Raw genomic sequence first — 25,906 nt, forward strand, 5'->3', positions numbered from 1 at the left:
GTTTCCTATTTGATATGGAGATCGTTGGTGCTTGAGTGATATTTTTTAGGCAAATTTAATCTTTGAACACATCTGTGTGTTTCCAGAATATTCTTCTCTTGCACAACATTGGCAGCAAAGATTGTATCAATTGTAGTTATTGAAACAACAATTGTTGCTTTGTAAATCTTGGAAAAGTAGAAAACAATGTGCAAAAAGAGATTTAGGCCATCAAACCTTTATTATTCACCAGAAATAATGTCTAATTTATAAAGATTTCACAAAAAGAATTGCCATAGCAAACGCAAATTTTCTTTAACAAAAATGTTCCCCTGATTTAGTTATTTATATGAACAATACAATCATATATCAACAAAATTATTTATCAAAGACACACATAAGTAAACATGAAAGTATGTCCATTGTCTCTTCCCCTATGCCTGGCCCTGCAGAGTCCTGCACTTCAGACAGTAGCAAGCCTGCCTGCTTAAGTCGTGCCTGTATGAAGGGACTTAGAGGAGGGGCCTTATTGATCGTCTTCTATGAGTGAAGTCCAGGCATTAGTTCCAGCAGGGTGAGTAGACAGCTGTCCGTGAGCCACTCTACTGGGCCTACATAGCAGGGCTGAGTGGAGCTGGGATGTGCACTTTTGATTTTGATCTCCCCAACATCACTTCTATTGACCGACGCAGTGTCCTGTGCTTTACTTGCTGAGAGAAGCACTTGCTGAGGCCTAGCTAGAAGCCCGGACACAAGCCACCATTGCATTATCCGGGTTGCTGTTGACAAGGCTGGGATGATGAATCTTCCATGGTCTGCTGAGGCCTAGCCCTAATCACCACTGTCATCTACTGGCAACTGCCGTATCCACTGACCACGGCAATCACAAGTCGGGTTATCGAGGTACACAGGGCTGAGAATCCCAGTGTTTGTTATCTAGATGTGTATGGGTGGACTAGGTTCTTCAAAGTTAGACACAAAGGTCAATCTGTACTGAGAGCAACCCACTTTTCCTCACACAAGTCTTTCACACATTTTGAAAGATCAGAAACTTTCCTTGTCATTGAAATTAGTTGTAAGGTTCCAGTTAGCGTTTTCATAATTCATAAGTCCAACATGTCAATGAAAACCAAGCGACTAACGGTAAACCATTATTGGGAATAGTGGTCTGGTTGTATTTGAGACATGCTGGAAACTGAATGCCCACTGTCTACGCATACATTTTGTCAAAATGTTCAATAAATGCTTGATTAGGTGTTTGGTTTGATTGTTGCCTATTCCTTCTGTATATATGTATGTCTGTATGTCTGTATATCTAGTCTCAACCTTGACCATGAGGATGTGAATGTGTCAACACTATAATTAGTGGTATTTTACAATTTGTTGCTGCCCAGTTGTCTTAACTTTATTTATTAAAGATTGATAATGTTATGGCGAGCTTACCACTTGATCTTGTGGCTCAGGTTTGCTTGCTCCTGTCCTAACTGAGTCAAAGAAGAAAAATCTTGATACATCCTGTTTCATCCTGGTGTCTTACAAAGTAGCACCTGTGCATGAATCCAAAGGGAAAGCACATTGATCCATTATTATTCTTCATTTTTTTTTCACAAATAATGGTAATGTTTCAACCAAAAACTGACAATTCTGAAAATGTAAGGCCTGTTATGAACACAAACAACAGATAGTAAGTGCTGCCATCTAGTGGCTTCCACATGGATTGCGACTACAAAAGGAGGCCTTAAAAATGCTTCAAACTTCACCTGCACTCACAACTATCAAAAGCTACTATTCCAATTCTTCAAAGTTATTATAATACACCCTAAAGAGTCTTATCAGCCTATACAGCCCAGTGAGTCTCTGTGCGCCCACCATAACTAGATGACAGCATTCTCCTCCTACAGCCAAAGACTGAGAGCAGTCTTCGACCCTCCTCGTAGTCATCCTGGTCTACGCTGATCAGCAGGCGGACGCCCTCCGTGCCTGCTGCCATCCTCAGAGAGTCAGTGATGAAGACTCCCTTCAGGGCCTCCAGCAGATCTCCACTCAGGTAGTCACTCCAGAAGGCCTCGAGGTTGTCCAGCTCTGTGAACTTGATGTCGCAGACGATGGAACCCAGGTCTCTGGCACGAAGCAGCGAGTTGGCTTGGCTGAACAACTCAAACTGCCGCTCCAGGGGCTGCCGTTTGTCCGAGGAGACGCCGTTACGGAGTGCCGAATCGTGCTCCAGGTATTCGGCTCGGACACGCAGGCGGATATCTGATAATGGAAGAGAGAGGAGGAAGCAGTGGTGGAAAATAATAAGGGTGACAGAGTGGTGAAGAAAGTGAATAATAAAGTGAGGAAAAGAGGAAAGAGAGAGAAAAACAAAGACAGAAGTGAAGAGTGAGGAAAAAGGAGGAAATGTTATGGAAAGAGGAGTGAACAGCCAAATTGGAGAGGCCGACATAAAAGAGAGAAAGGGAGGGGTCATGAAGTCAAAACAAAGGGAAGAGAAACAGAGACAAAATCATTAACAGAAAGCTCATTTAGGTTATCCACGTTAGAGCATTACATGAAGCGGGGATTTAAAAAAAAAAAAGGGGGGGTGGGGGGTGGGGGGCGCGTTAAGAGCACAAGAGTTCCCAAAAGAAGAAAGTGGCCCAGTAGGCTGACTACTAACTGGACAGGAAATTGTACACTGAAATACTTCAAGTAGGAGGAGATATTTCTCTTGATAAAAGCCAGACAAAAGAGGAATATAATGGTGCAGCAGGGCAGAGCACACTGATAATTATGTGGGGAACTGGAGCTGGACCAACCAGACTGTGTGCATGTTTTGTGCTAAATACGGTTCCAACCTCTTCAGTTTGTTTTGATTAAAAAAAAAAAAAAAAAAAAAAAAAGTAATTTGACATTTTGGAGCATCGAGAGAAACACTCTGCAACTGAACCAGTAGTGTAGTTCTTCCCAGGCAATTCCATAATTTTAAGTATTAATGTCGACTGTTAACTAGATGACTGCCAGTGATGAAAAAGAAACTAATGCATGACAATTTTCAGTACGATGCCCTGCATGGTCTACATGAGTCATGGCTATAGAATTCATGTAACTAATATATTCAAATTAACTTGACACCATGAGCAAATATTGTGGCGGTAGAAATAAAAGCAATTTAGCAGTGTCAAGCCCTAGAGTGGCATTTGGTTCCAGCCCGGTGTTTAAAAACATTAGATTCAGTTTGATCAACATGTTTAATGCTGAGAACAGATGCTGGAGTTCCGCAGTAACAGGATTGGCGGTCATGCAACAGCACAGCGAGAAAGATCAGAGGATACATACTGTACTGAGCAAGAGCACGGCTGAGATCGTCCACCATGTCATTATTCCAGAGCTTCAAGCGGAAACCAGCGGCTGACGACTTTTGCTGCAACAAAAACCCATCTCTCCCACTCAAACCCCTTTAGCAGAGGTAAACAGTATTCACTACCAATGACATCCATTTCACTAGAAACATTCTCATCAATGTCTCATTGCAAAAGGTGTGTAGAAATCTTTTTCCAAGTAGTTTTAAAGCCATAATTGCATCTCTAGGTATGCAGAACCCAGGCCAACAAAAACCCTCTTTGCTGCTCTCCATTAAAATTTTAAAAAGGTGAAATCTTTATAAGGGCACAAAACAATGTATGCCTTTGAATATTAGAGTAAACTGAAACATTTATTTTGGAGGAGTAAGAAGAATACTGGCACATAAGAGCATATGCCTTCACATCACTCAGACCCAGAGTTATGTGTGTAAAGCTCATACTTATGACTCTGATGGGAAGAAAAAGACTGGAGTCTCAGTTAAGGCACAGAATCATTACAAGAGAGCACCAAGGACCTGACTTGGAACACATGTCAAGGTCAATCATTACAAGAGAGCACCAAGGACCCAACTTGAACATTTATCAAGGTCTCTACCTGGTTAACTATACAGTAGCTATGAGTCCACTGATAAATGTTTCAACTCCAGACTCATGTTTATCCCCTCCTCTTTCACATTTTGTTTGGGGCTATGGGGAATGGCGCAAGACTCCACAGGGATAAAGTTTGGAAAATGCCAACATTAGAAATGCAAATGTTGAATTAAGGCATTGATTTTGCATGTCTTAACATTTGTGGGAGAGCAATAACCAAACACTGGCTTTTGCATTAATGCTTCATAAGGCTGTAATTAGATTACTATAAAAACAGAGGACTGGATCAAAGGGGACACTTAATCAATAAGGTTTAGGCATTTAAAATATGCAGGGTTGGAAATTAGATCCAACTGAAAACCCACTTGCAGACAGAGATCATTCAGTTTACAATTTTGTTTGCTCACACAACAAAATGAAGGCAAAATGTTTTCTTTATGAAGGCTTTACGGTACAAGAATATGAAATACTGACATTTTACAAGATTAAGACATTTGATTGTAATTTAACAAATTATTAAACGCTGTCTTTATTACAATGTCTTAAATAACTGATATTAGTCTAATATTTTTTCTTCCGAGCAATCCATTGATAATACATACAGAAACAAGTTTTATACATTATGGTTAGAAAAACCTTTTCATACCACAGATCATGACTGTCTTCAGAGAACGTAAAGTGCCAATATGAAGTATTCATTTGCATTTTTTCATGTTTTATGGCTTTACAACATTAACAGTGGACTGTTGACAGCTGGTAAATCTATTTCATGGCAAAAATTGCTTCATGAAGGTGAACATTATATATGCTACAAACAAATGGTTTCTGATCGTTCATTCAAAAGTGTAGGTTAGGGGAGGGTACAAAAATGTTTCAATTCAGAAATACCCCTCAGTAAAGTATAATCAATCTTGAAAAAATATGCTTAATCTGCCTACAGCATGCCACACTTGAATACTGAGTTCAAGTGAAGGCCACAAAGGGAGCTATAGCTAGTAGCTAGTACTGAAATAACAATTATGATATCAGTCAAAGGCAGCTTTATGTTTAGACATTTTGTCCCGTATGTTTGGCACAAGCCAATCACTTCTCACCAACAGAAATATACTAACCCCTCTATAAAGTGGTGGTGCTATGGGGATGCTTTTCTGCAAAATTCTGTTTTGCTTGCGATGGTAGAGGGTAAACTGAATACAGCAAAATACAGAGAAATCCTGGAGGAAAAACCCTGCTGCAGTCTGCATCTGTGACACAGATTAATCAGTATCAATAACATATCCACTGTGATTAAATGTTGCAAAACAATAAAACATAAAAAAAAATTCAAGGTGGGATGGTTGAAAGCATTTTGTTGTAGAACATCCTTGCAAGCATACTGACAAATCAGCAGTGACAGGATGCGTTTAAGCATTTCAGTATTCTGATTTATCACAAAATGTCAAATAGGGCATCAATCTAAAAGAGATATTACCTAACTTTTTGCACTCTAATATTCAGTATGGACTCAGTGAAATATTAAGTCAAAGTGCAGTTAACAGTTCAACCTTTGGATCATTACACTGTGTGAGGGCTGTGGCTATGATAAACAGCTGCCCTTCATGCAATTACTGTATTTATGGATGGCCTCCATTTCTGCCTCCCCATTTCATACTGAGCTGGATGGAGGTAGAGATAGGGGCACTGAGGAGAAGGCCATTTAAAACCACAGGAACACAATGATAGTCATTTTGTTAGGGTTACAGAGCACTTCACGCTTCATCAGACACAGAGACATCCACTTAGACAGGACATTAGGAAGCACAGCTTTCATTTTCTCACTTTAAACTCCAAACCCGTTTGGCTTCCTCCATCTCACCTCACCAAAAAGAAAAAAAAAAGAGAAAAAAAAAAGTTTAAGTACCCATTTACGAGGAGTCACTTGGCACGGAGAGCTTCAACTCTTTATCGATCCGTTTTTCTGCTGAATGACTGACCAAGAGAGTGGAGAGTTAGGGGAGTATTGAGAGACGGGCAGACAGAACTCTCTCTTTTCCCCATAGACAAAAATCACTCTCTGTACCATTTTGCGTAGTTTGAGCATTTAGTGTTCGTTCTCTCCCTCTCATTGTGTGTAAGGATACTGTTTTCCTGACACACAGGTTGGTCTGTTTAGAACTGCGAACACAGAGAAAGGAGAGAAAGAGAGAAAGAGACAAGCACAAGTGGGTTGGATATCTGTCGACTCGGTTGTTTTTCAACATCAAGCAGGCATGGCACAGCACTCACTTCTTCCTAGTTGTAATGAGGTTTGAGTCAAGGCAATGGTTGGTATTGACAAGTTAATCAGCTCAGAAATGCCTTTACTGTAGCTCTACAATATTACATGGTAGTGTCTAAGTGGGATGCTTGGGACTACTCTTACCTTGACCAATCCCCTTACCCTCACCTTCACCTACCCATTATTTAAGCTCCAACCGTAACATTAATCAGATATGTGCATTAAAGCAAGAAAGGGCCATTGCAAGCACCCCATTTAGATAGCACAAACCACTACTGAGCTGAAGGTACAAACACCTTATGGGCATTTGTAACAGCAGTTGTCATTGTCAGAATGTAATTGAGACACTTCACTGAAAATGATCTGAGAGATGAATCATGACAAGAAAGAGTATTTGAGGTCTGTTTAAATGCTAGGGGCCAGCATTGGACTGAACTGCCCTATCTATCTCTGCTCCCTCTTGACAAACGCACACCCAAGGCTCACACAGGGCACAGAGATAAGATACAGCAGGAGCTTCCTTCAGCAGAGCACTGTTGGGTTATTTTCCTCAGAACTGCTTGAATAAAGGTTACACTGGCATTTTTTAACCACCGTCTGTTGGCAGCCATTTTAGATTCTCAGAAATAGAATACACGGCCAGTCCTTATGAAAGGATGATTTTCCAAATTAGTACTTATACAACTCCAGAGCTGGCTTAAGTGAAGTTTTAGTTCGCCAATATGATTTAAGGCAAATGTTTACAACCACTTGTAATGAAGATAGTGTGAGGAAAAATGATTGTGCCAAAAAAGTTTCCCCACAGGCAGTGGAAAGTGCCACTTTCACAAACATGCCCAACTGATTTCTGTTTTGTCTAAAGCTAATTCAAACCTTAATCACAGATAACCTTCAACTAGACAAAATCAACAGTTTGCTGTCTCTGTGTTTGATTTACAGAAGAAATATACCATTAACTTTGAGCTTTTTGTTGCAGTAAACTGTATCAGGACCAGTTCTGAATAATGTTCCTAATCTTTTATTTCTGAAAAAGATTTTGAGTACAGCCAATGCTTATGCTGACTTCATCTTTAATTTCACCACCAATGTTTGTATTTCGTACAATCTCATTTAACAGAACTTGCACCCTCTAGGTCACAGTGAGTCTACTAGCATTTGCACAGTTTAGCACTTAGCTTCTCAGTTTAAGTCTAGAGAGTCCCTTAACCTGGCGGGTAAAGATCAGTTCCCATTACTATCAGCAATGTTAAATTAGCCAGTGTTCTGTAACATCAGACATATTAAGATAACTTATTTTCTCTATCAATTTGGTATACAACACAATGCAAATAATGTCATTAACTTTTGTGTTTCTATTGTCATATAACTGCACAACTATAAAAGTGTTTTGATCTAGGGTCTCAAATGCTAACTGGGTAAACAAAAGGCTGACAATTATTGCTGCACTTTTATCAAATTACTTTATAGACATCTAGTGGTCCGCCAAAATGAACAGAAACATGTGTCAACACCTGTACTGTGTAATCATGACACAGACAGCCAAGACATAAAAACAGGTTTTTTTTGGCCATGTTTGTGAAAATGTGTTAAGTTGACCAGGGTTATTATCCACATAGAATATCATTTTTAAAATTCTGTTTCTCTACATATATGCCCATTACTATGGTTTTAGTGAGATCAATCCAGAGATCTTGGTTGCTTTGGCAGGTTTGCCTTAAACATCAGCTGCAAACTTTTTGAAAATATTTGAGGCTTACTGCTGAGGACTCAGTTCTGTGAAACACTGACACCAACAACCCTTGTCAGAAATAGATAAATAAGGAATCTCAAACAGAATATTTTCTCAGCCACAGTGCACAACACTAAAGAACATTACAGGATGACTTTTTTTTTTAAGAGTAAATTACGTTTTCTGGGGAGGGATAGGGTAGGGGGCAGCTACATTATGATACACAATTATCGAATACAGAGCAAAGTGGCTGCACCAACCCCTGTTGTAACAAGGGGGAGAGCCTCTTTTACCTTAGGCATCGGCCCAGACTTGTGAGAGAGTGCATGACTGAGTTGATCACGCACACTGCAGTTTGTATGGACTGAGTGGAGTGACAGACTTTTTTGTTTTGTTCCTCAGTCTCCCCCTCTGTCTCCATGATCCATTGTGTCTTAGGTTACTCGATCTGAGTCACAGTCCTGAGTCAACCTGGTGGAATCAAATGTGGAGTCAAGACAGCAACATGTTTATAGTCACAGGCACATCACTCATGCTGAATAGCTAAGAAATGCTGTCTTTATTGCTAGATGATTTTTCTTTTTATCTTTTTTAGTCGAGTCAGAATCATCAGTCCTTTGTTGTAATAAGTATTTCTGACAGGCAACGATGGACGTTCAAAAGAAACGTTGGAGAAGGTCTGCATGAATGACTAAGCAAACATTACACAAAGGGCAACTGATGTTAGTGCTATCTCAAGCTTATTGTGCTGAGAGAAACTAGCATTGACTGATTGAAAGGCAGGCAATAGTTGAAACGTGGAAGAGGACACTGATAATGGATTACATAGTGCAGCTTTCCAGTGGAGTTAGATTGTTCAGAACAACTGCTCAAATAAATTTTCAGGAAGAAATGTGAGGTTTGACAGTGGACTCGTGGCAACTTTGCATTAAGCTTGATAATAAAGCAGAAAAAGGGCTGTATCTAGTGATGACCGGACAACTTCCTTCACATAGAGTAGACAAATGGATAGGAGAGAACCTACCAGTCTGTGCGCTTATCAACAGCAGCAGCTGAACATGGTCCAATGGGTTAAAAGGTGAAATGAGGAGACAAGAATGTAAAGGGCCAGATAGAGAAATGGATAGGGCAACACATTCTCCCTGATGTTGCATGTTTAATTAAGACAGTTAAGGAGATATTGTACGTCTAAACGTAGTCAGAGCGTGACAATAAAAAAACAGTTTAAGTAATGCCAGTCGACTGAAAGGGAAGTGCAAGCAATTATTTTTGAATCAATTGTTGTGAACCATTTTTTGCTGAAGTTGTAATTCAGACAGATCCCTTTAATTTCTTTAATTCATCTGCTGCACAGACAGTGAATGAAGTTTTGACTTTCTGGTGCCATGAGACAGGTTCTAATGTGGTCAGGAATTTTCAGTGAATGCGGCAGAAATTAAAAAAATATATTTTTAATGTAACACTTGGCAAAGGTGATTCTGAGGAGCTGTGATTTTTAACAGGCTATCTTGCCTGAAGAGTTATGCAACATGTTTTAATATTGATTGGTTTACATCGAAGCTCACATGGATCTGCACCTTGCTGTGTGTGCACTCTCAAAGTAAGAACTTGTTTGATAGTCCACAGAAAAGAGAGTGAATTAACACAGTTTACATAATCATTGCTTTGTAATGTGAATTTCACAAGGAGTTAAAAAGACACCAGACACACAAGGTTTCTGTGGCTCAAGATTTTTTTGGGATGAAGGTTTGAAAAAATTGAAAATCCAAGAAATCTAAAATTAAGACTTGGTATGCAAACTCCTTAACCAAAGATAAGGTTTTGCCTAGACAAACAACATCAGAATTAAGGAGACAAAAGACAAAATGCGGTGATGCAGAAGAAGATACAGAGATAGACTGAAAATAAAATTGGAGCTTATACGATGGGGAAATTATCTGCAAGAGAAAATGGTGGGGCGAGAGATGAAAAGCTAAAAGCGAGACAGGTTAAGAATGCCGGAGCTGGACTTACTGCAGGAAACTTTATGTGGTGGTCGTGGTGGAGGCAGTGGCTGGCCCTGTCTGCTGGTTTTCTTGGGCTTCCGGCTCCAGCCATTTCCCTTCTTCTTCTTCCTCCTCCTCCTAGGAGATGGCCCAGGCATAGGAGGGTAAATACCTGAAAGGACATGCATGGAATTAGGACAATAAGATAAGGGCATAGATGGAGTTTCTTTGTGTGGGATTGCTATTGTCCTGTTTTAATTCTGTTCTTGTCCCATTTCTGGTAATTGCTCCATGTTTATCTTTTTCTACTGGTACCTGATAAAAACCTAATTTCCCTATGGAGGGTTCACCACAAGCATATGATAACAAGGAATCAAATTTACATTTGATTATATAATCACATTTTATTTAATCACTTTTACCTCGTTAAATCTTCCAGAATCTTCTGTGTGAAATGCTAATTTTGTTCATTTATAAAGGTTTCCTGCTTAACACAAGATGTCTCCTACTTCACTGTAGTATACTGTATGTGCACTGGTGGCTTCACGTTTGTACATCACATTTGTATAAGATGCAAATTGGACCGGGATTGACTTGCACACTATTTTCTCCATCACAAATAGTTAAAATCAGATTTTAAGTGAGCACAGAGAAACTTTCCACTTTCAGCAGATTAATGAGAAAACATCCTTCAAGTGTCAAACTCTATACACTAATCTGTACAAACTGTAGGAACAAGAAGAAAAATGCATTTCTGAGTGGAGGGGGACTTTAAACAATGTACATGCACTTTCCTAGCTAACAGAAGGATGGAACAAACACGACTTCCCAAAAAGGATGCCAGTGCCTCTTTACCAGAAAATAGTTCCTGAGATTAAGTATAATGTAAATATGTTAAATGCTGTAGAGAATGATAAACACTGACTTCGGACAATCTGCATCCTTGACTGACAAAACGTTTTGTGGAAACACTTCCAGTGAGTTAAATACTATATTACAGTGCACTTACCAGTTCTCAATTGCTGTGTGAAAGATGGAAGAGGTATTTCTGTCTGTCCCCAGCTGTGGCGCATTCCAGAGGTGCACACCAACTCTCTGTTCTCTATTGCATAACTCTGCTCAATTCTCTCTGGAGATACTGAAAAACATAAAAAACTATTAGTAATCATTGAGCTATGGCTATTAAGATGGGAGAGCTGTAATGGCTGACAAGTTCTCGCAGGCCACTGTAGAGAAAGGCAACAGCCAAGCACTCAACATAATCTCAAAATCTTATCATGAACACCCCGTGATTCATCCTCACCTGTCCTCCTTTTCTTGTGGGACACTAAAGGCAGCAGGTCATGACGAGTGAGGACTCTCAGTAGTTGCAGCAGTGGCTCCAGTTTGCCATCACCGAGGTATCCTCGCTTCTCCAGCTCTAATAACAGCTCAAGGCCACTGGTGGGCTTACATGAGGCCACTAAGGGACGCTGAGAGCTCTGAGGCTTTAACCGCATCCAGGCCTTTAGCAGCTCAGGACTCGGGGACACGCCCAAGTCATCTGGATCCCCCACACAGGGCTCAACTGTCCAACCCTTTGGATCAAGAGGGTGTGGTGCAGGACAGGTTTCATTCAGAAGGAATGACAACACCTCAATGTCTGTCTCTGTCAGCTGAGAACCAACTATGTCAAAGACCTCATGGAGAGACAACATCCCATAGTAGTTCAGGCACTCTGTTTCATCCCAGTAAAGTGAGTCCCGGAGTGGGTACCCTGGGTGGTGCACTGAAGCCATGGGTCTGCCTATAGCCCCTCTCCACCTTCCCACCTATTTAGAATTAAAAAAAATAAACAGCATATTAAACAGACATTTAAGTTAGGAAATAACAGCATAGGGCTCTACTGTTGTCTACTTGCTCAGCATCAAGGCATTCAACCACCAATATGAATAAAACTACGCTGTACTCTAGTGCATTTTCAGTAAATTAACTTAAATTGTTTTTGATTAGTCCCTGCTGAGAATCTCCTTATTTAACACAGGTTTGACCATAATTTCCTGCCACCGTGTGAACTCAACTAAATTATAATCCGTATGTTTAACAGTTAAATTCCTTTAAAAACTTTTACACAACTCGACAATTAGCAGGGGGAAAAAACTAAACCCAACAGCAAGCCGTCTGTGCTTTACAACATAATGTAGCTGTGGTTGATGCCCTCCTAACATTTCCGCGTTAACGTAACGTAGCGACGTTCCCTCTCCAGTCTACCGTGTTTTCAAGGCCCTGTTTTTAGCAAGCTCAGCAGAATTAAATTACCTATTTTCGGTGTCAGCTCGACGTTGTCTTCCAACATGTAGTACAAGGCGTGAACGTGTTATGTTGTCGTCGTTTCAAAAACCAAAGAGAGTAGGCGTTTCTCAGATGTCCAGCAGCAACCGGTGGAGCAAATTACCCTATTGGCACGTTACGTAATCACGTATCTCTGAGGGGCAAAAAAAAAAAAACAACAAGCGTAAAAAAAAAAAAAAAAAACCCATCGCTCTTCAAACTGCTGTTTAGCTATAAATACCCACATTTAAATGAAAAAAACAATGCACAACTTGGAGTAATACGACACCTAGTATAGATATTCCGCTCACTATGAACAGAAATGTGTCGTGTATTTTCGATAACAGACATTAACGGATATTAACGTTACTCGCTGACGTTAGCCATAGACGGGCCTTTATAAAGACAGGCACTGAATTACCTTGACAACAAACTGCTATATAACGTTAATTAAGTGTCAAATGCATGTTCAGAGCGATATTTAAACGTTTAATGTACCTGACAACTCGCGTTCCCAGCTATTGGCGTTGTGTGCAAACTCCCACAGCACCGTGCAGTACTGACAGCTACACAACAACATACACAAGCTGACCAATCACAGCCCTCCGTCTGTTCGATGACGCCCGGTCACGTTATAGTTCAGCTGATCTGCGGTCAGATCATCTCCACCAGTCAGTGGAGCAGAAAATAATACAGCTGATCTCAAGTCGGTTTGTTTTGATTCTATTGTCTCAGCTGTATCGCAGAAAAAATAAAGTAAAATGCAGCACTGTCCTTTCTTCCTTCCACTCTACTATCACTGCCACTGGGAAGTGTGGACAACATAAACCCAAATATCTTAAAAACAAACAAATATATTATTTCCTACATGCCCCTGTACTTTATCTTTATAGCCACGTCTAGCCTATATTCTGCTAAATCACTGCTGTATAAGTGCCCTGTGTAATTTTTAGATTGTATACCATGCCACTACCTCCTGCTGTAACCTAATCAGTCACATCTGTATAAGAGCTGTATATCATGTAAAAACAACTCTAATTCTATTTTGTTTTCTGTTTTTCATTATTATCTTGTATTTTTCTATTTTATTTAGTTATTTAATGTGTATTTATTTCTTCTCATCTGCTGTGTTGTTGTCTGGAGCTGCTGTAACATGTGAATTTCCCCAGTGTGGGATCAATAAAGTCTATCTTATCTTATCTTATCTTGTCTTATCTCATTGTATCTTATCTTATTTGTGGGGAATAGTTAAAATAAATACAGAAAACACAAATAAAAACATGTAATTGACCCCAACAGGAGATGGGTAGTCCCGGATGCGGTCAGTAGGTGGCGGTGTTTTGCGCCTCGACAGCAGGAAGTTAAAAAAACATCCACATCACATCCGTGAAACAGCACAGCAACAAAAGGTCTGAGACAGTCCGATCAAAGTTCAGATGTAAGTATATCTGGTTTAAGGATCACATATTAGTAACATGTTTTTTTTATATTCGTTTTAAACATCCAACCACCGGAGTGTGAAGTATGGCGATGTAGAAACTGTCACGATGTGTATTGGATATAAACGCTAGCAGAGAAGCTAGCTCTGGCAATCTTTTCAACAACCAACAAACTTCTCTTTCCTACACATTGTTTTTTTATTTCACTTTTACACATGCAGATACTCCACTAAGGCTATCTAAGTTACTCCATAACGGAATACTTTATGGATGTAGGCAGGCAACCGAATATCCGGTGTTGTGAGCGATGTGGCAGTGCGACCAAGCCCTTTGTTGACTAAAATGTTCCATTAAGCTGTTCAACAACTTGTGTCTCAGTATCTCCAGCCTGCATGGAGGTGAAGTGTAGGCACCTAACTGTTGTCATGAACAAATTAGTCATTAACTACTTGCTTATTGATTTAGCTTATGATTCTTACTTGTGAAATGTTGACACTTTAATTTACAAATGCCCCTAACGATCAGTCATTATTGATTCCTCTGTCAATACAGATTTCAACCAGCTGCTTGATGAGTTTTGAAATATCTGAAGTAGTATCAAAATATTTGTAAGTTAAAAGATCTCAAAGCTTTTTAGTTTTGCTTGAAAATAATGAAGAAAAGAATTTCTAATGGGATGAAATTAATAAAGCAGTCAACTATTAACCTTTGTGAAGCTATAAGCAGCAACTGTTTGGTATTTTGTATTTAATAAATATATTTTATTGATGAGTTATCAGAATTGAAAATGTTGAATTATCTGTTGATGAGGAGAGGATTGATAAAGTCAGCAGTAGCACTGGTGAGTTAGTTTATTTTTTTGATGCCAGCACCAATAAGAGTGGTGCAAAATGAATAATGAATTATTAATTATATATAATGCAACATAATAATTAATTATACTTATGAATATTATGATGTTTAGATTATGGTGTCCCACAATTGTTCAGAATTCGGCTTTCAACAGTTCCAGTCTTAACAACCATCATCCCAAATGTATTATTATTTATTTTGTTCATTTTACATAATAAGTATATTTAATAACTTTGTTTCAGTAAGCATCACTTCATTAACTCTGGTCAGCCCTGGAAGTCCTGCTAGTTGTTCCCTACACTCGTGTCTGAATAAAAAATGTAAATCAGGTCAGGTGTTTGACCACAGTCAGTTTTCACTATTTTAGTCAATGGTTGAGTTACTGATTTTTTTGTTTTATTTCTAACTGATTAATAAATACATCACTGCAAACAAGAAACAAATAGTGCTAGCACTAATGATATTGAAATTATATTACATTTCTGTAGCAGACCGTCTGTAGATGCCATCTGGAGCTCAGAAGGGGGAGAACTGTCTTGTAGACATGGACAGCAAGGCTGGAGATCTGTTCAGTGCTGAGGATGCTCATCCAACAGGCACAGGTGGAGCTGGAATCATGGCAAAGTAAGGGCTTATATATTCTTATGTTTAGATTTTCTTCTTACTTACTCGCTGTATGTATTCAGTTATTAATGCCTTTGTCTTATTTCATAGGCTCTGGCTCCCCAAAGGCTTCTCAGTCAGTATGGCTAAGGAGTGGATCGACAGGCGTCGAGTGTCCATTCGACCTTGGGCCAGCTTTGTGGACCAACGCAAGTTTTCAAAACCCCGAAACTTTGGAGAGATGTGTCAGAGGGTGGTGAAAAATGTGGAAATTTACAACAGCAATTATACCTTCATCTTCCTCGGTCTCATCCTCTACTGCATGTAAGGCCAACAAAGATGTTTTGTCAATGGGAATATTTTCTCCTCCTGCTGTACTGCACCTTAGTCACACGGTCTGGGTGCAATAAAAAAAGAAAAAAAAGAACAACTGGCATAAGATTTTATTTAAAAAGTAAAATATACAATAATTTAAGATTTGAATTAAGACCAAACTAAATCTAAAAATGCTGCTATAATTAAAACCAAATTAACTGGATGGCTGATGTTTCTTCTCCTCAGTATCAGCTCTCCAATGCTACTGATTGCCTTGGCTGTGTTCGTTGGTGCCTTCTACATAATTCACCTCAAGTCCCTGGAATCCAAACTTGTTGTCCTTGGTGAGTAAAGCTGTCAGGTATGCCTGGCAACCCATTAATTATGTTCCTGCTAATTATAGTGAATTCTTCTTGGCACACTGGAGCCGTATTCTGAGCAACGTGAATCCTTTGTGTTTGTGTATCTGCAAAGATAGATCAATCCTACCAGGATTTGTTAAAATATTTTAAACAGTATTTCAATTTGTGCTTAATTTTATGAAATGTGTATGTAAATTCAATTGATTACATGTTACTTTTCTGTGACCTGACAGGTAAAGAAACACATTTTTCAAAAATAGATTAAATGCATGTCTGCAAATATATCCTATTATCAGTCAGCTTAACCAGTACAAAAATATTCCTCATCAGAAGCATTATTTGTGTGTTGTTTTATCTGTAATTTTCTTGCCAACCAGGCAAGGAGCTGACTGTCCCTCACCAGATGAGTCTGGCTGGAGCTGTTTCTCTACCGGTGTTCTGGTTGGCCGGAGCTGGAGCTGCAGTGTTTTGGGTTCTGGGTAAGCCAAACTACACGTAGGAATATATGTTTTTATGCTTGTCAGGGCACTGTTAGTCTTTTTTTAAATAGTATTTATGTATTAAAGCATATTCTTCTGTGACTGTGTAAGAGTAAATGTGTACACATCTTCATCCTCATTGTTTTTCCCTTCACATTCCCCTTTTCCATTTGTCACGTCTCCTCTCAGGAGCGACGCTGTTTGTGATTGGCTCTCATGCTGCGTTCCGGGAGCTGGAGGGATCCGACATGGAAGAGCTCCTCATGGAGCCTGTGTGAAGAGCTTGCTGAACTCTCAGCAGGTGCTGGTCAATGATCAGTCATCACTTTGACCCTGTAATCATGTTACTGGAGGGGTTGAGGAAACCTGCTCCCAGATCTGTTCCTTTGCTATGTGTGCAACCCGTGTTCCTTCTATCTTATCTATGCCAGTATACCAAGAATGCACCTTGTCTTGCCTTTAAAGTAGTCATTGTTACAAACTGTATTGCCTTTTTCAAACTCATTCATACACATAACACAAATAATTAATTTGTTAATGAGTATTTAAGGACATTATCATACGGGTTATATGCTTTTCTTTAAATTTTTTATACCTTGGATGCCTCTGGTTTGTGTCAAATAGCCTCTGGCTCCCTGCAATGTCCCTTATACAGTGACGCATCTTTATTAATCTCTTAGGACTATTTGTGCTGTACTCTCTGCTGTAGATATCTTCAGTAATAGCTTCTGTATCTAAACTATCTGAAAAGATTGCTGATTTCTTATGTCAAGATAATGTAAACAGTATACGTGCAATGTTTGCAATTCTAAACTGCTAAAAATAATTTATTTTCCAAAGGAAAAGTGCCATTTCAAGCTTTAAAAAATATGGTTCTTATAATGATCATGCACAATACATGTTTATTCAAGACAATACAAAATGCTATTGGGTATATCAGATAGGGTACTTGACATAGATAAGTTGATGATAAGGTATCTAAGGTCAGTACATTAGTAATGGTGTTTTGTATTTGGAATAATGTGGTACTTTGCTGACTGTCTGTATGCATATTTATCAGCTCTACTTACAACATTCAGATTTTAAGGACATTCTGTAAACCTGAAATATTCCTTTCTTTAAATTCATTATTCATTTGTTTACATTTTTATGTAAGTTGGGTGTTTTGTATTTAAATTACATTTTGGAAGTGCAATAAACCCCTGATATAAAGATAGCTTATCACTGGTTTCTACGGCCATTTGATGTCCAGTTCTGTGTTATTGTGCTTCAAATGAATTCAGGTAAATTATTCTATTCAGTCAAACAAACAGTTGACTAGTGTTTGTTGTTACATCCGTGGCAGGAGTTGTAGTGAACTCAGTGGCCCTTGGTACTTAGGTTGTACATTTTCTCATTACTCTGGTCTGGTCTGAATACACAGTGGAATAGGACAGTTCCATCCTCTTTTCTATCTCTTGTACACTAAACGCTGTAGCACTCACCAACCCCCTCTTGTCCCCCTATGGTCCCCCTCTTGTCCCCCTTTTCACGTGACCCCTGTGACCTGTTCTCTGTGACAGCATAGCAAGAGGACCCCATGCTCAGGTTGCCATGGCAATGACCTTGGAGGTCCCCAGTCAGACACATTCTCGTCCACAGACACACTCGCTTACACACTGCGGCAAAGGCGAGCGATCGATATTCTATTATACGGAGGGTGGCGAGGGGGGGGATGGGGAGAGACGAGAGTCGCACTGCAGTGAGCTCACTGCAGAGACACAGGGGAAATTAGAGAGAGGGTGAGGGTGTGAGTGTGTTTGTCAGTGAGAGTGACAGAAAGTGGGTGTACGTTTGTGTGTGTGTGTATGTATGAGCAAGAGACACTGCATTTGTCATTAGACAGTGTTGCCACAAAGTTTTTGTGTTTCTCTGTCATAGGGACATAGATTTTCACAAGGTGTGGCAAAGTGACCTCTCAGGCCACCTAGCCCTTATCTCTCCCATTATAGAGCTCTATATTGTGTATAATTTATTTGATTTGTGAAGTAGGTGGGCAATAAGAGGTTCATTTAAAATATATGACCCCTGTGGCACAGAGAGGTTGCACAATTACAGTGTGTTCCCTTAAGATAAAAGATATACTGTCTTGCTTTATTTGCAGGAACGTAACCTTTTGGAAATCACTTTTATTAATCACAAAAGCTGCTATTCCTTCCTTATAACATTCATGTACCATTTCTGATTTATTGTAGTCTTGAAAGATTAGTTTTTTCAAAAATAGGAGGACATTGCTTCCTTTGTAAGCTTCTCCCACTGACAGTGATTCTCACCCTGAAGCTCATCAGTGTTGCTATCAGACAGGCTGACACATTTACAGAGTGGTTTGGTGCATTACCCTGGGCTGCTGCCAACTGTCCCTCCTATGGCAGTTTAACATTATGCAGTTTGCAGGTTGAAGTGCATACAAATTCACACTAGGTGGCATCCCATCCTCATGTTTCTACTCACTCCTGCTGCGTTGTACACCACTTAAATCTTCAATCAAGCATTACATATACAAGTATTTATCATGTTCATCCGTTCAGAAGTGTGATTAAATAATGGCTATATTGAGTTAATCTCATACATGAATATATGTTAGAATTAGTCTGATTTGGTCCCTAAATTACTTTACTTAAGATTTTCACGTGCGAAGCTATCCCTTATAAATGGGTTTTCTTGCATGTCTATTGTAATAAATTTAATTAAATTCCTTACAAATGTTCCTAGTATGCAGCTTTGATGAGTGATGCATATTATTAGCAATTTTTAAGAAAGAGCTGTATAGAAAGACAAAGACTAAGGGCTATCAAAGATAAGAACACCTTTCAATTCTCTAATAAATTAGAGTGAAGTGTAGTAAAAACCGACACAGAAAGACACACAGACAGGTCTAGGTTGTATTAAATGTTCTAGATGTTTTATTGGTGTTGGTTTCATTTATTTGACACACATGTTCTACTAGTTGTGTATTTTTTTTTCTTGAATTTCAACTCTTGCAGCCATCTGAGATAGACCCAGCCTGAGACAGTTGGCCCTTCACTGGTCTCCAACACATACATGCACACATACCTGGGTCCTACCGGGCTATACCAGGACCTGGACAGAACCAGAGCTGGACCCAGTCCGGTAATAGACCCCAGGCATGTGGCCTCATCATCACCACTCACCACATCACAGGCCACTGCACCACATCATACCGGCACACCTGCAGTGACAGGAACCTGAAAGCCTTGGTTGGTGTCCTGTGTCTTTAGGTAAAAACACAACCAAAACCCTGCTCTGCTGTTACAGTTTTAGAGTAGCCTCCTGAAAAACCAGCAAAAATAACTGAAACCAAACAAAAAACAAAAAGAGAGACACATATCTCTTGCTTTTTCCTATCTCACCAATATTGTTGTTCTTCTTCATGAATGTCTCTCTTGAGCTGTTTTTCAACGTATGTTTTTTATTGTTTCATTTAAATTCAGTATAGAATTATATAGATTTCCTAGAGCACACAGAAAGATTGAGTTGTATTTACCAACTGGGGGGAGGGGGGGGTGTACTGTAATAGTTATTAACAAGGACAATGGTTCACACAGTGCACACAAACGGAGACAAACAGGACGGGAGGGAGGGGAGGGGAGGGGTGTGAGAGACAGAAGGGGAGAGAGGGGGCACAGGACGCCATGGGGTGTGCTTTGTTAGGCCTAAATGAGGAAAAGCAGCTCTCACATACCCCCCCTCTCGTCTTATAAATAAAAAAGACAAGTAAAATCATTGAAACCCCCCGTACCCCACATATTAAAAAACAACAACACTGTGGCCGTCGATAACGGAAGAGAAGTAAAATGGACGCAGCGAGAACGACAGGGGAAATGACTACTCCGCTGGTCCTCCACAAACAGGAGACGGAGGCAAGAGGTGGCAGTCGAAGTGGTGTCAGCGGTGGGATCTCACTGTGTGATCTTTATATCTGTGTGTGACTGGAGGACAAGCAAAGGGTTGGCAAGGAGGGAAAAGAGATAGGAACGTAGGTATAGAGAAAGACGAGGGGAAGAGAGCAGAGGAATAACAGTGAGGGGAAGGAGCTGGATGGCCCTTTTTTGCAGAGCATAGACACTCCCTTTGTATCCTTAGCTCATTCAAATCTACATACACAATATGCAGCTGCCGTTTGGTAGATATATTGGTTTATGTACACAGCAGTGAGAGAACACATGCAAAGAGTATCATAGGAGATGGGGGGAAAGGGGGGCGGGTCAATGTAGAAAGTTGTAAAGGTGCTTTTGCTGTTTTTAATCTTTGGGGCAGTTGTGATGAAAATTGCTTTAAAGCGGTTTTTGTCTTCAAGGGGGTGGGGCTTTTGGAGGTGTGTCTTGCCGGGGATGGAGTGACAGGGGGGAGAAATAAGTGGAAGATGTGGGGGGTTTGAGCAAAGATGCTCCATCGATCAATAGTATGTCTCCCTTTCCACCCAACCTGGAGTGCAAATGAGAGAAGAGAGAAGAAGTTCACAGTTAGTTCAAACATGTTTACAAATCATATTTTATGAAGATTTTCCATTGAATTAGAATTAGTTAAAGGACTAGTTCAACATTTGGGGAAATTATTTGCTTTCTTGCAGAGAGTTAGATGAGAGCACTATTCTTATGTACGGGAAATATGAGGCTTTGCTTAGCTTAAAACTCTGGAATCAGGGTAAAACAGCTAACCTAGATCTGTCTGAAGATAACAAAATCCATCTACCAGCACCTCTGAAGCTCTCTAATTAACATGTTATATCTTGTTTATTTAATCCATACAAAAAATAAATGTACTGGACAATTTCTCGGCTAGGTACAGTGACTTATTGTTGCCGTGAATTTACCAGGCAACCAGCAGAGACTCCAGGAAGTTACTGTACCAAGCCAAGAAATAGTCTAGCCCAATCCTGCGTACTACCACAATGTGCTGCTGTTGAACTATTCCTTTAGAGAAACTTTGGTTTAAGGGGTAACACATATATTGAGAGGAAAAAATACTAACCTCCAGGGTTCCGGCGGAGGAGAAGTTTTCGGACTTCATCATAAACAAAGATGAGAAAACTATAGGGGAATGCACAAAACCACCAGGTAGGCCTGTGGGCAAAACAAGAGAAAACCAGACGGATTAAAACTAATCAAGTAAGCAAATAACACAATATTTCTTAATACATGTGGTAATGGCACTTACTTTAGAGGATACATCCTGAGTGCCACGTCCATGCCTGGGCAATAGGACAGGAAGGCAGCCAGGGCTGTCTCTTCGAACAGGCCGAAAATCAAGATCTTGTTCCTGGGTTAAGAAACATAACAAATATTGAAGGAAAGAAATGATGCAGAAATTGAGATAGGTGTCACCCCAATTTAGATCATAGCATGTACAGTGATTGTTTTACTCACTTCATGCCCTGCTGGAACACAGAGTTACGTCTGGTCTTGCAGATGATGACATCAGCCCACTGCACTACTACAATGCTGACAAAGAAGGCTGTGTGGCATGTGAACTCCACAATCTTCCTCTGCTCATATGTCTGAGGGCAAGAGAGGACAGACACATTGTAAGATTAAGTAACAAAACCCTGAAAACACATGTAGAAATTCACATGAACATACAAAAAATACACGCTTACCCATTGCTGCCCATAGCTGTCTTCCAGGTCGTTGACAGCTCGGTCATCCCAGTTGAGCCTGATGCCTACTAAAAAACTGGGCAGGAAACCATTTTCAGCCAAGATGACAAAGTAGGAGAAGAAGCCTCCCAAAGCCTGGATCATACCTAAGGAAAAACATACAGACCGAGAAATTAACTTACAGCTTTTTATGTTTTTTAACTTCCTTAATTAAAATAAAAACACTTTGCTGATGGATAAAAAAAAAAAAAACCCATCTGTTACTGGGGGGATAAAGTTGATTTTAACACAAAATTACTTTCAGGCAACCAAGATCAAACTTCAATCCAAAGACAATTCACAGCCAGGATCAGGGGTAGCATCTTTATTTCCCCTACCAATTTGTCCATAGGCAATGCTGATAAGCCTCTCATTCACCAGCTTGTCCCTGAATGGGTTCCTGGGCTGACGCTTCATGATGTCGCTCTCAGCCATTTCATAAGCCAGAGAGATAGCTGGCACCTGAGGGAAGAGGAGGAAATGTGAACTTTTAGTTTGTCATAGAAACAGGAAGTGTGTGCAAGCGTAAAGTTGTATTCGTCATAAAAGACAATGAGAGTTTGATCATCTCTCACCATGTCAGTTCCCAGGTCAATACAGAGGATGGTGATGGTTCCCAGTGGCAGGGGGATGTTCACGATGATGAAAAACAAGAAGGGGGTGATCTCTGGGATGTTGCTGGTCAGGGTGTAGGCAATGGACTTCTTAAGGTTATCAAAGATCAAACGGCCTGAGGAAGAAAAACAGGCAGTTCACATCAGGTACTAAGTCCAACTGTTACTAGGCTAGATTGTTCAACCTGAAACAACAGGTCAGATTTTGTGTCTCTTGGTTAAAAAAACCGAGCTTTAGTTTATCTTAAATCTTATTTTACATCCTTCCTTATATATACAGTATAATATATAATATATACATATATACAAATCCTTTTTTTTTTTCAGATTGTCTCATTATAAATTCTCTTTCTCTGAATGTTCTCTGTCTTCTTTCCTTTGGTTGCTCTCACCTTCTTCCACTCCTGTGACAATAGAGGCAAAGTTGTCATCCAACAAGATCATGTCAGCGGCCTGTTTGGACACATCTGAGCCTGAGATCCCCATGGCAACACCAATGTCGGCCTTTTTCAGTGCTGGAGAGTCATTCACACCATCACCTGTCACAGCTACAATGGCACCCTAGGAGAAACAGATGAGGTTATATAGCATAAATACATAGAAGACGTTCTATCTCTAAACATTTTTGTCCCTCATCTACCCAGGTAACTTGATTTTAAGAGAGACCTACGTATTGTAATTAAATGTAGCAAAGCCAGTGATTAATACGCTTCATTCATATGACCATAAGATTATTAAATCAGTCAATACTCAGGAAAACAACCCTGTTTTATAAAGACGTTGAATGTTATTTGACAAGAGCATAAGCTCTTGAATAAAACACCATAGGCCAATATATTCTATATTTTCTTTACATCTTTTAATTGAAATGGTTATATTTAAATGGTATCAAAATGTATTCAAATTAAAAAAAAAGAATTAATTAATTTAATTTAAATCTAATAAAACTAATAACTATAACATCTTGATGTTTCAACGGCAATCTAATCATCTCAAGAGTGAAGAAACATGTTTTATGTTTCAGTCAGGGAATCCTTGTTCAACAGATAACTGGCGCCATCTGCTGTTGTGAAAGTATAATGGTACTCAAGAGTCTAGTCCCTGAATTTACCCAATGTAATTTTTCAGTGTAAATATTAGGAACATGTTGAACACTGCTTGGATTACTATACCAGTCATATCAAACATAGATTGTCCACAAAGTATAATCCACTAACCAGTCTCTGGCAGCCTTCTACAATGATGAGCTTCTGCTGTGGGGAGGTCCTGGCAAAGACAATCTCTGTGTGATTCCTGAGGATGTCGTCCATCTGATCCTGAGAAAGATCTTTCAGGTCTGTACCATGGATCACACAGGCCTTGGCATCCCTAAACAAAGATATGAAATTGTTAATGTGGTTCTTATACTTCCTCATAATTTTTATGACTGTGTGTTTTTGTGTGAACATTCTTTACCTGGGGTTCACCTGGCTGACAGGTATGTTAAGACGAGCTGCAATGTCCTCCACTGTCTCATTGCCCTCAGAGATGATGCCCACTCCTTTGGCAATGGCCTTGGCTGTGATTGGGTGATCTCCAGTGACCATGATGACCTAACAACAAGAGCAAGAAAAATGTGTTTTCATCACGTGATCTCCAAGGTACTTTGAAACAGAACCTTATTATAAAACACTATAAGGAATAAAGATTCTTACAGAATATTAGGCGTGTTGAAATAGCTCACCTTGATACCAGCAGATCGGCATTTGCCAACAGCATCAGGCACAGCAGCACGGGGAGGATCGATCATGGACATGAGGCCAACAAAGCAAAGGTTGTCGGTCTGGAAGTTGACATCCTCCGTGTCAAAGGCAAAGCCCTTGGGGTATTGGTCCTCGGGCAGCAGCATGTGGCAGAAACCTGGTGTGAAATTAATAAATTGCTGTCACCTCTGATGTATGGAGTTATCAACACTGTCCAGTTACTGTACAATGAAAACCATGTATTTCCAAATTTGATTTAAATTTGTTTATACTGAAAGATGTTTCTCTTTGGGTTGAGAAAATGCTTCTGCCTCTTATGTTACAGAAACTATTTAAAAACAATATGGAAAATAAAGCTAACAGAGCCATTATTCTTGGCCAATAAAAAGCTGACGTTTAGGAGATACGTGGTTTTCATAGGACAACAGTGGTTATTTGGTATTGACTAAAAAAATTGTGAAATGTTTTCATTTTTGTTAAATGGAAATGTATTACAGTATGAGGAATTAATAAACAAAGTAGAAATTACATTTTCCAATTACTCTCTCCCTCTGTATCCTTGATCACTCATCTTTACCTCTCTCCAGTTCTATATCCTTACCCAGAACTCGCTCTCCCAGTCCTCCCAGCTCCATGTAGGCATTCTGGAAAGCTTCCTTCAGCTCCTCATCCATAGGTTGGTCTTTGCCCTGTATCATGATGGTGGAGCAACGGTCAAGGATTCTCTCAGGGGCTCCCTTCATCACCAGCAGGTAACGGTTGTCATTGGGATCCTCTGTCTCGTGCACTGAGAGCTAAAGGGTGGAGGAGAGGAAATGAGAATTAATTTTATATAGTGAGTAGGGTGTTTGTGCATGTATGGGTGGACACAGCTATAATTCAATCTGTTACGTACCTGGTATTTGTTGGTGGAGTTGAAGGGGATCTCAGCCACCTTCTTGTTCTTATCCCTCGTCAGCCTGACTGAGCCACAGGACAGCTCAATACACTTCAGCAGGGCAGATTCTGAGGCATCGCCAGCCACGTCACGCTTCAGGATGGGCAAAGCATCTTGTCCTGCTTTGAACTGGGCACGGTTACACAGACCAGCAATGCGAGCCAGAGACAGCCATGTCACTGAGCTCTTGTCGAAAGAGGCACCTGCAGAAGGAACATAAGAGGGGGGGATTAAAAACAGTCATGTTTCTAGTAATCTTTTATCCATACTACAGTGGTAAAATATGCAAACAGTGCAGTCTGTATGCCCTCTCCTCACTTACCAGACTGATCCTCTGTGGTGTCGGCCTCATGGATCTGGTTGTCAAACCACATGTGGGCCACAGTCATCCTGTTCTGGGTCAGGGTACCTGTCTTGTCAGAGCAGATGGTGGATGTGGAGCCCAGGGTTTCCACAGCTTCCAAGTTTTTCACCAGGCAGTTTTTCTTAGCCATACGTTTGGCAGTCAGGGTCAGACATACCTACAGACAAATACATTTAAACAATGTTACTTACTGTATTTGGAATTTCTCTGTTCCTTGGTGCTAAATAAAATGAGCTCATAGTACAATTGAACAAGAAGCAAACAATTCAATCTTTATTTTTATAGTACCTTACATTTAAAATTACTATA

At 39.9% G+C, this 25,906-nt stretch overlaps 3 protein-coding genes across 8 annotated transcripts in view; 1 reads left to right on the forward strand and 2 right to left on the reverse strand.

The window, feature by feature from the left end:
- Positions 1 to 201: 201 nt before the first annotated feature.
- On the reverse strand, positions 202 to 12,796 carry dedd1 (death effector domain-containing 1). 4 transcript variants are annotated; one of them, XM_051406138.1, is made up of 7 exons: positions 12,694 to 12,796; positions 12,184 to 12,349; positions 11,189 to 11,696; positions 10,895 to 11,023; positions 9,914 to 10,057; positions 1,849 to 2,235; positions 202 to 1,526 (listed from the first exon to the last, which is right to left on the reverse strand). In XM_051406138.1, exons 3-7 carry the CDS (start codon positions 11,661 to 11,663, stop codon positions 1,513 to 1,515), a joined length of 1,149 nt encoding a protein of 382 aa, XP_051262098.1. In that variant the 5' UTR covers positions 11,664 to 11,696; positions 12,184 to 12,349; positions 12,694 to 12,796; the 3' UTR covers positions 202 to 1,512. The 4 variants fall into 4 exon arrangements, with proteins under 4 accessions (XP_051262098.1, XP_051262097.1, XP_051262095.1 ...); XM_051406137.1 differs by having other exon boundaries at positions 202 to 2,235; positions 10,895 to 11,014; XM_051406135.1 differs by having other exon boundaries at positions 202 to 2,235.
- Positions 12,797 to 13,522: 726 nt separating this feature from the next.
- rabac1 (Rab acceptor 1 (prenylated)) lies at positions 13,523 to 17,461 on the forward strand. The gene is made up of 6 exons (XM_051406190.1): positions 13,523 to 13,633; positions 14,975 to 15,110; positions 15,201 to 15,413; positions 15,651 to 15,748; positions 16,144 to 16,245; positions 16,435 to 17,461. The coding sequence occupies exons 2-6, from the start codon at positions 14,989 to 14,991 to the stop codon at positions 16,521 to 16,523; spliced, it is 624 nt and encodes a 207-aa protein (XP_051262150.1). The 5' UTR covers positions 13,523 to 13,633; positions 14,975 to 14,988; the 3' UTR covers positions 16,524 to 17,461.
- A 1,703-nt stretch (positions 17,462 to 19,164) lies between these two features.
- atp1a3b (ATPase Na+/K+ transporting subunit alpha 3b) overlaps positions 19,165 to 25,906 on the reverse strand; it is a 20,191-nt gene continuing 13,449 nt past the window's right edge. For all 3 annotated transcript variants that reach the window (XM_051406005.1, XM_051406006.1, XM_051406007.1), the window contains 14 exons: positions 25,556 to 25,754; positions 25,192 to 25,436; positions 24,898 to 25,090; positions 24,278 to 24,453; positions 24,010 to 24,146; positions 23,772 to 23,922; positions 22,947 to 23,115; positions 22,516 to 22,670; positions 22,279 to 22,402; positions 21,902 to 22,047; positions 21,672 to 21,802; positions 21,463 to 21,564; positions 21,277 to 21,368; positions 19,165 to 20,730 (listed from right to left, as the gene is read on the reverse strand). In XM_051406005.1, the coding sequence (XP_051261965.1) occupies positions 20,702 to 20,730; positions 21,277 to 21,368; positions 21,463 to 21,564; positions 21,672 to 21,802; positions 21,902 to 22,047; positions 22,279 to 22,402; positions 22,516 to 22,670; positions 22,947 to 23,115; positions 23,772 to 23,922; positions 24,010 to 24,146; positions 24,278 to 24,453; positions 24,898 to 25,090; positions 25,192 to 25,436; positions 25,556 to 25,754 (2,049 nt within the window). In that variant the 3' untranslated portion in view covers positions 19,165 to 20,701. The remainder of the gene's footprint in view (positions 20,731 to 21,276; positions 21,369 to 21,462; positions 21,565 to 21,671; positions 21,803 to 21,901; positions 22,048 to 22,278; positions 22,403 to 22,515; positions 22,671 to 22,946; positions 23,116 to 23,771; positions 23,923 to 24,009; positions 24,147 to 24,277; positions 24,454 to 24,897; positions 25,091 to 25,191; positions 25,437 to 25,555; positions 25,755 to 25,906) is intronic.

The sequence above is a fragment of the Dicentrarchus labrax genome, unplaced genomic scaffold, assembly GCF_905237075.1.
Source record: "Dicentrarchus labrax unplaced genomic scaffold, dlabrax2021, whole genome shotgun sequence".
Taxonomy (NCBI): Eukaryota; Metazoa; Chordata; class Actinopteri; family Moronidae; genus Dicentrarchus; species Dicentrarchus labrax.

Excerpts from the sequence above, each read along its gene's own strand:
- dedd1 (XM_051406135.1), bottom strand. The coding sequence starts at position 11,663 with ATGGCTTCAGTGCACCACCCAGGGTACCCACTCCGGGACTCACTTTAC. Across the intron at positions 11,024-11,188 it reads CCACAAGAAAAGGAGGACAG|TATCTCCAGAGAGAATTGAG; the intron begins GTGAGGATGAAT and ends TATGTTTTTCAG. Across the intron at positions 2,236-9,913 it reads ACCACATAAAGTTTCCTGCA|ATATCCGCCTGCGTGTCCGA; the intron begins GTAAGTCCAGCT and ends TTCCATTATCAG.
- rabac1 (XM_051406190.1), top strand. The coding sequence starts at position 14,989 with ATGCCATCTGGAGCTCAGAAGGGGGAGAACTGTCTTGTAGACATGGAC. Across the intron at positions 15,414-15,650 it reads GGTCTCATCCTCTACTGCAT|TATCAGCTCTCCAATGCTAC; the intron begins GTAAGGCCAACA and ends TCTTCTCCTCAG. Across the intron at positions 16,246-16,434 it reads TGCAGTGTTTTGGGTTCTGG|GAGCGACGCTGTTTGTGATT; the intron begins GTAAGCCAAACT and ends GTCTCCTCTCAG.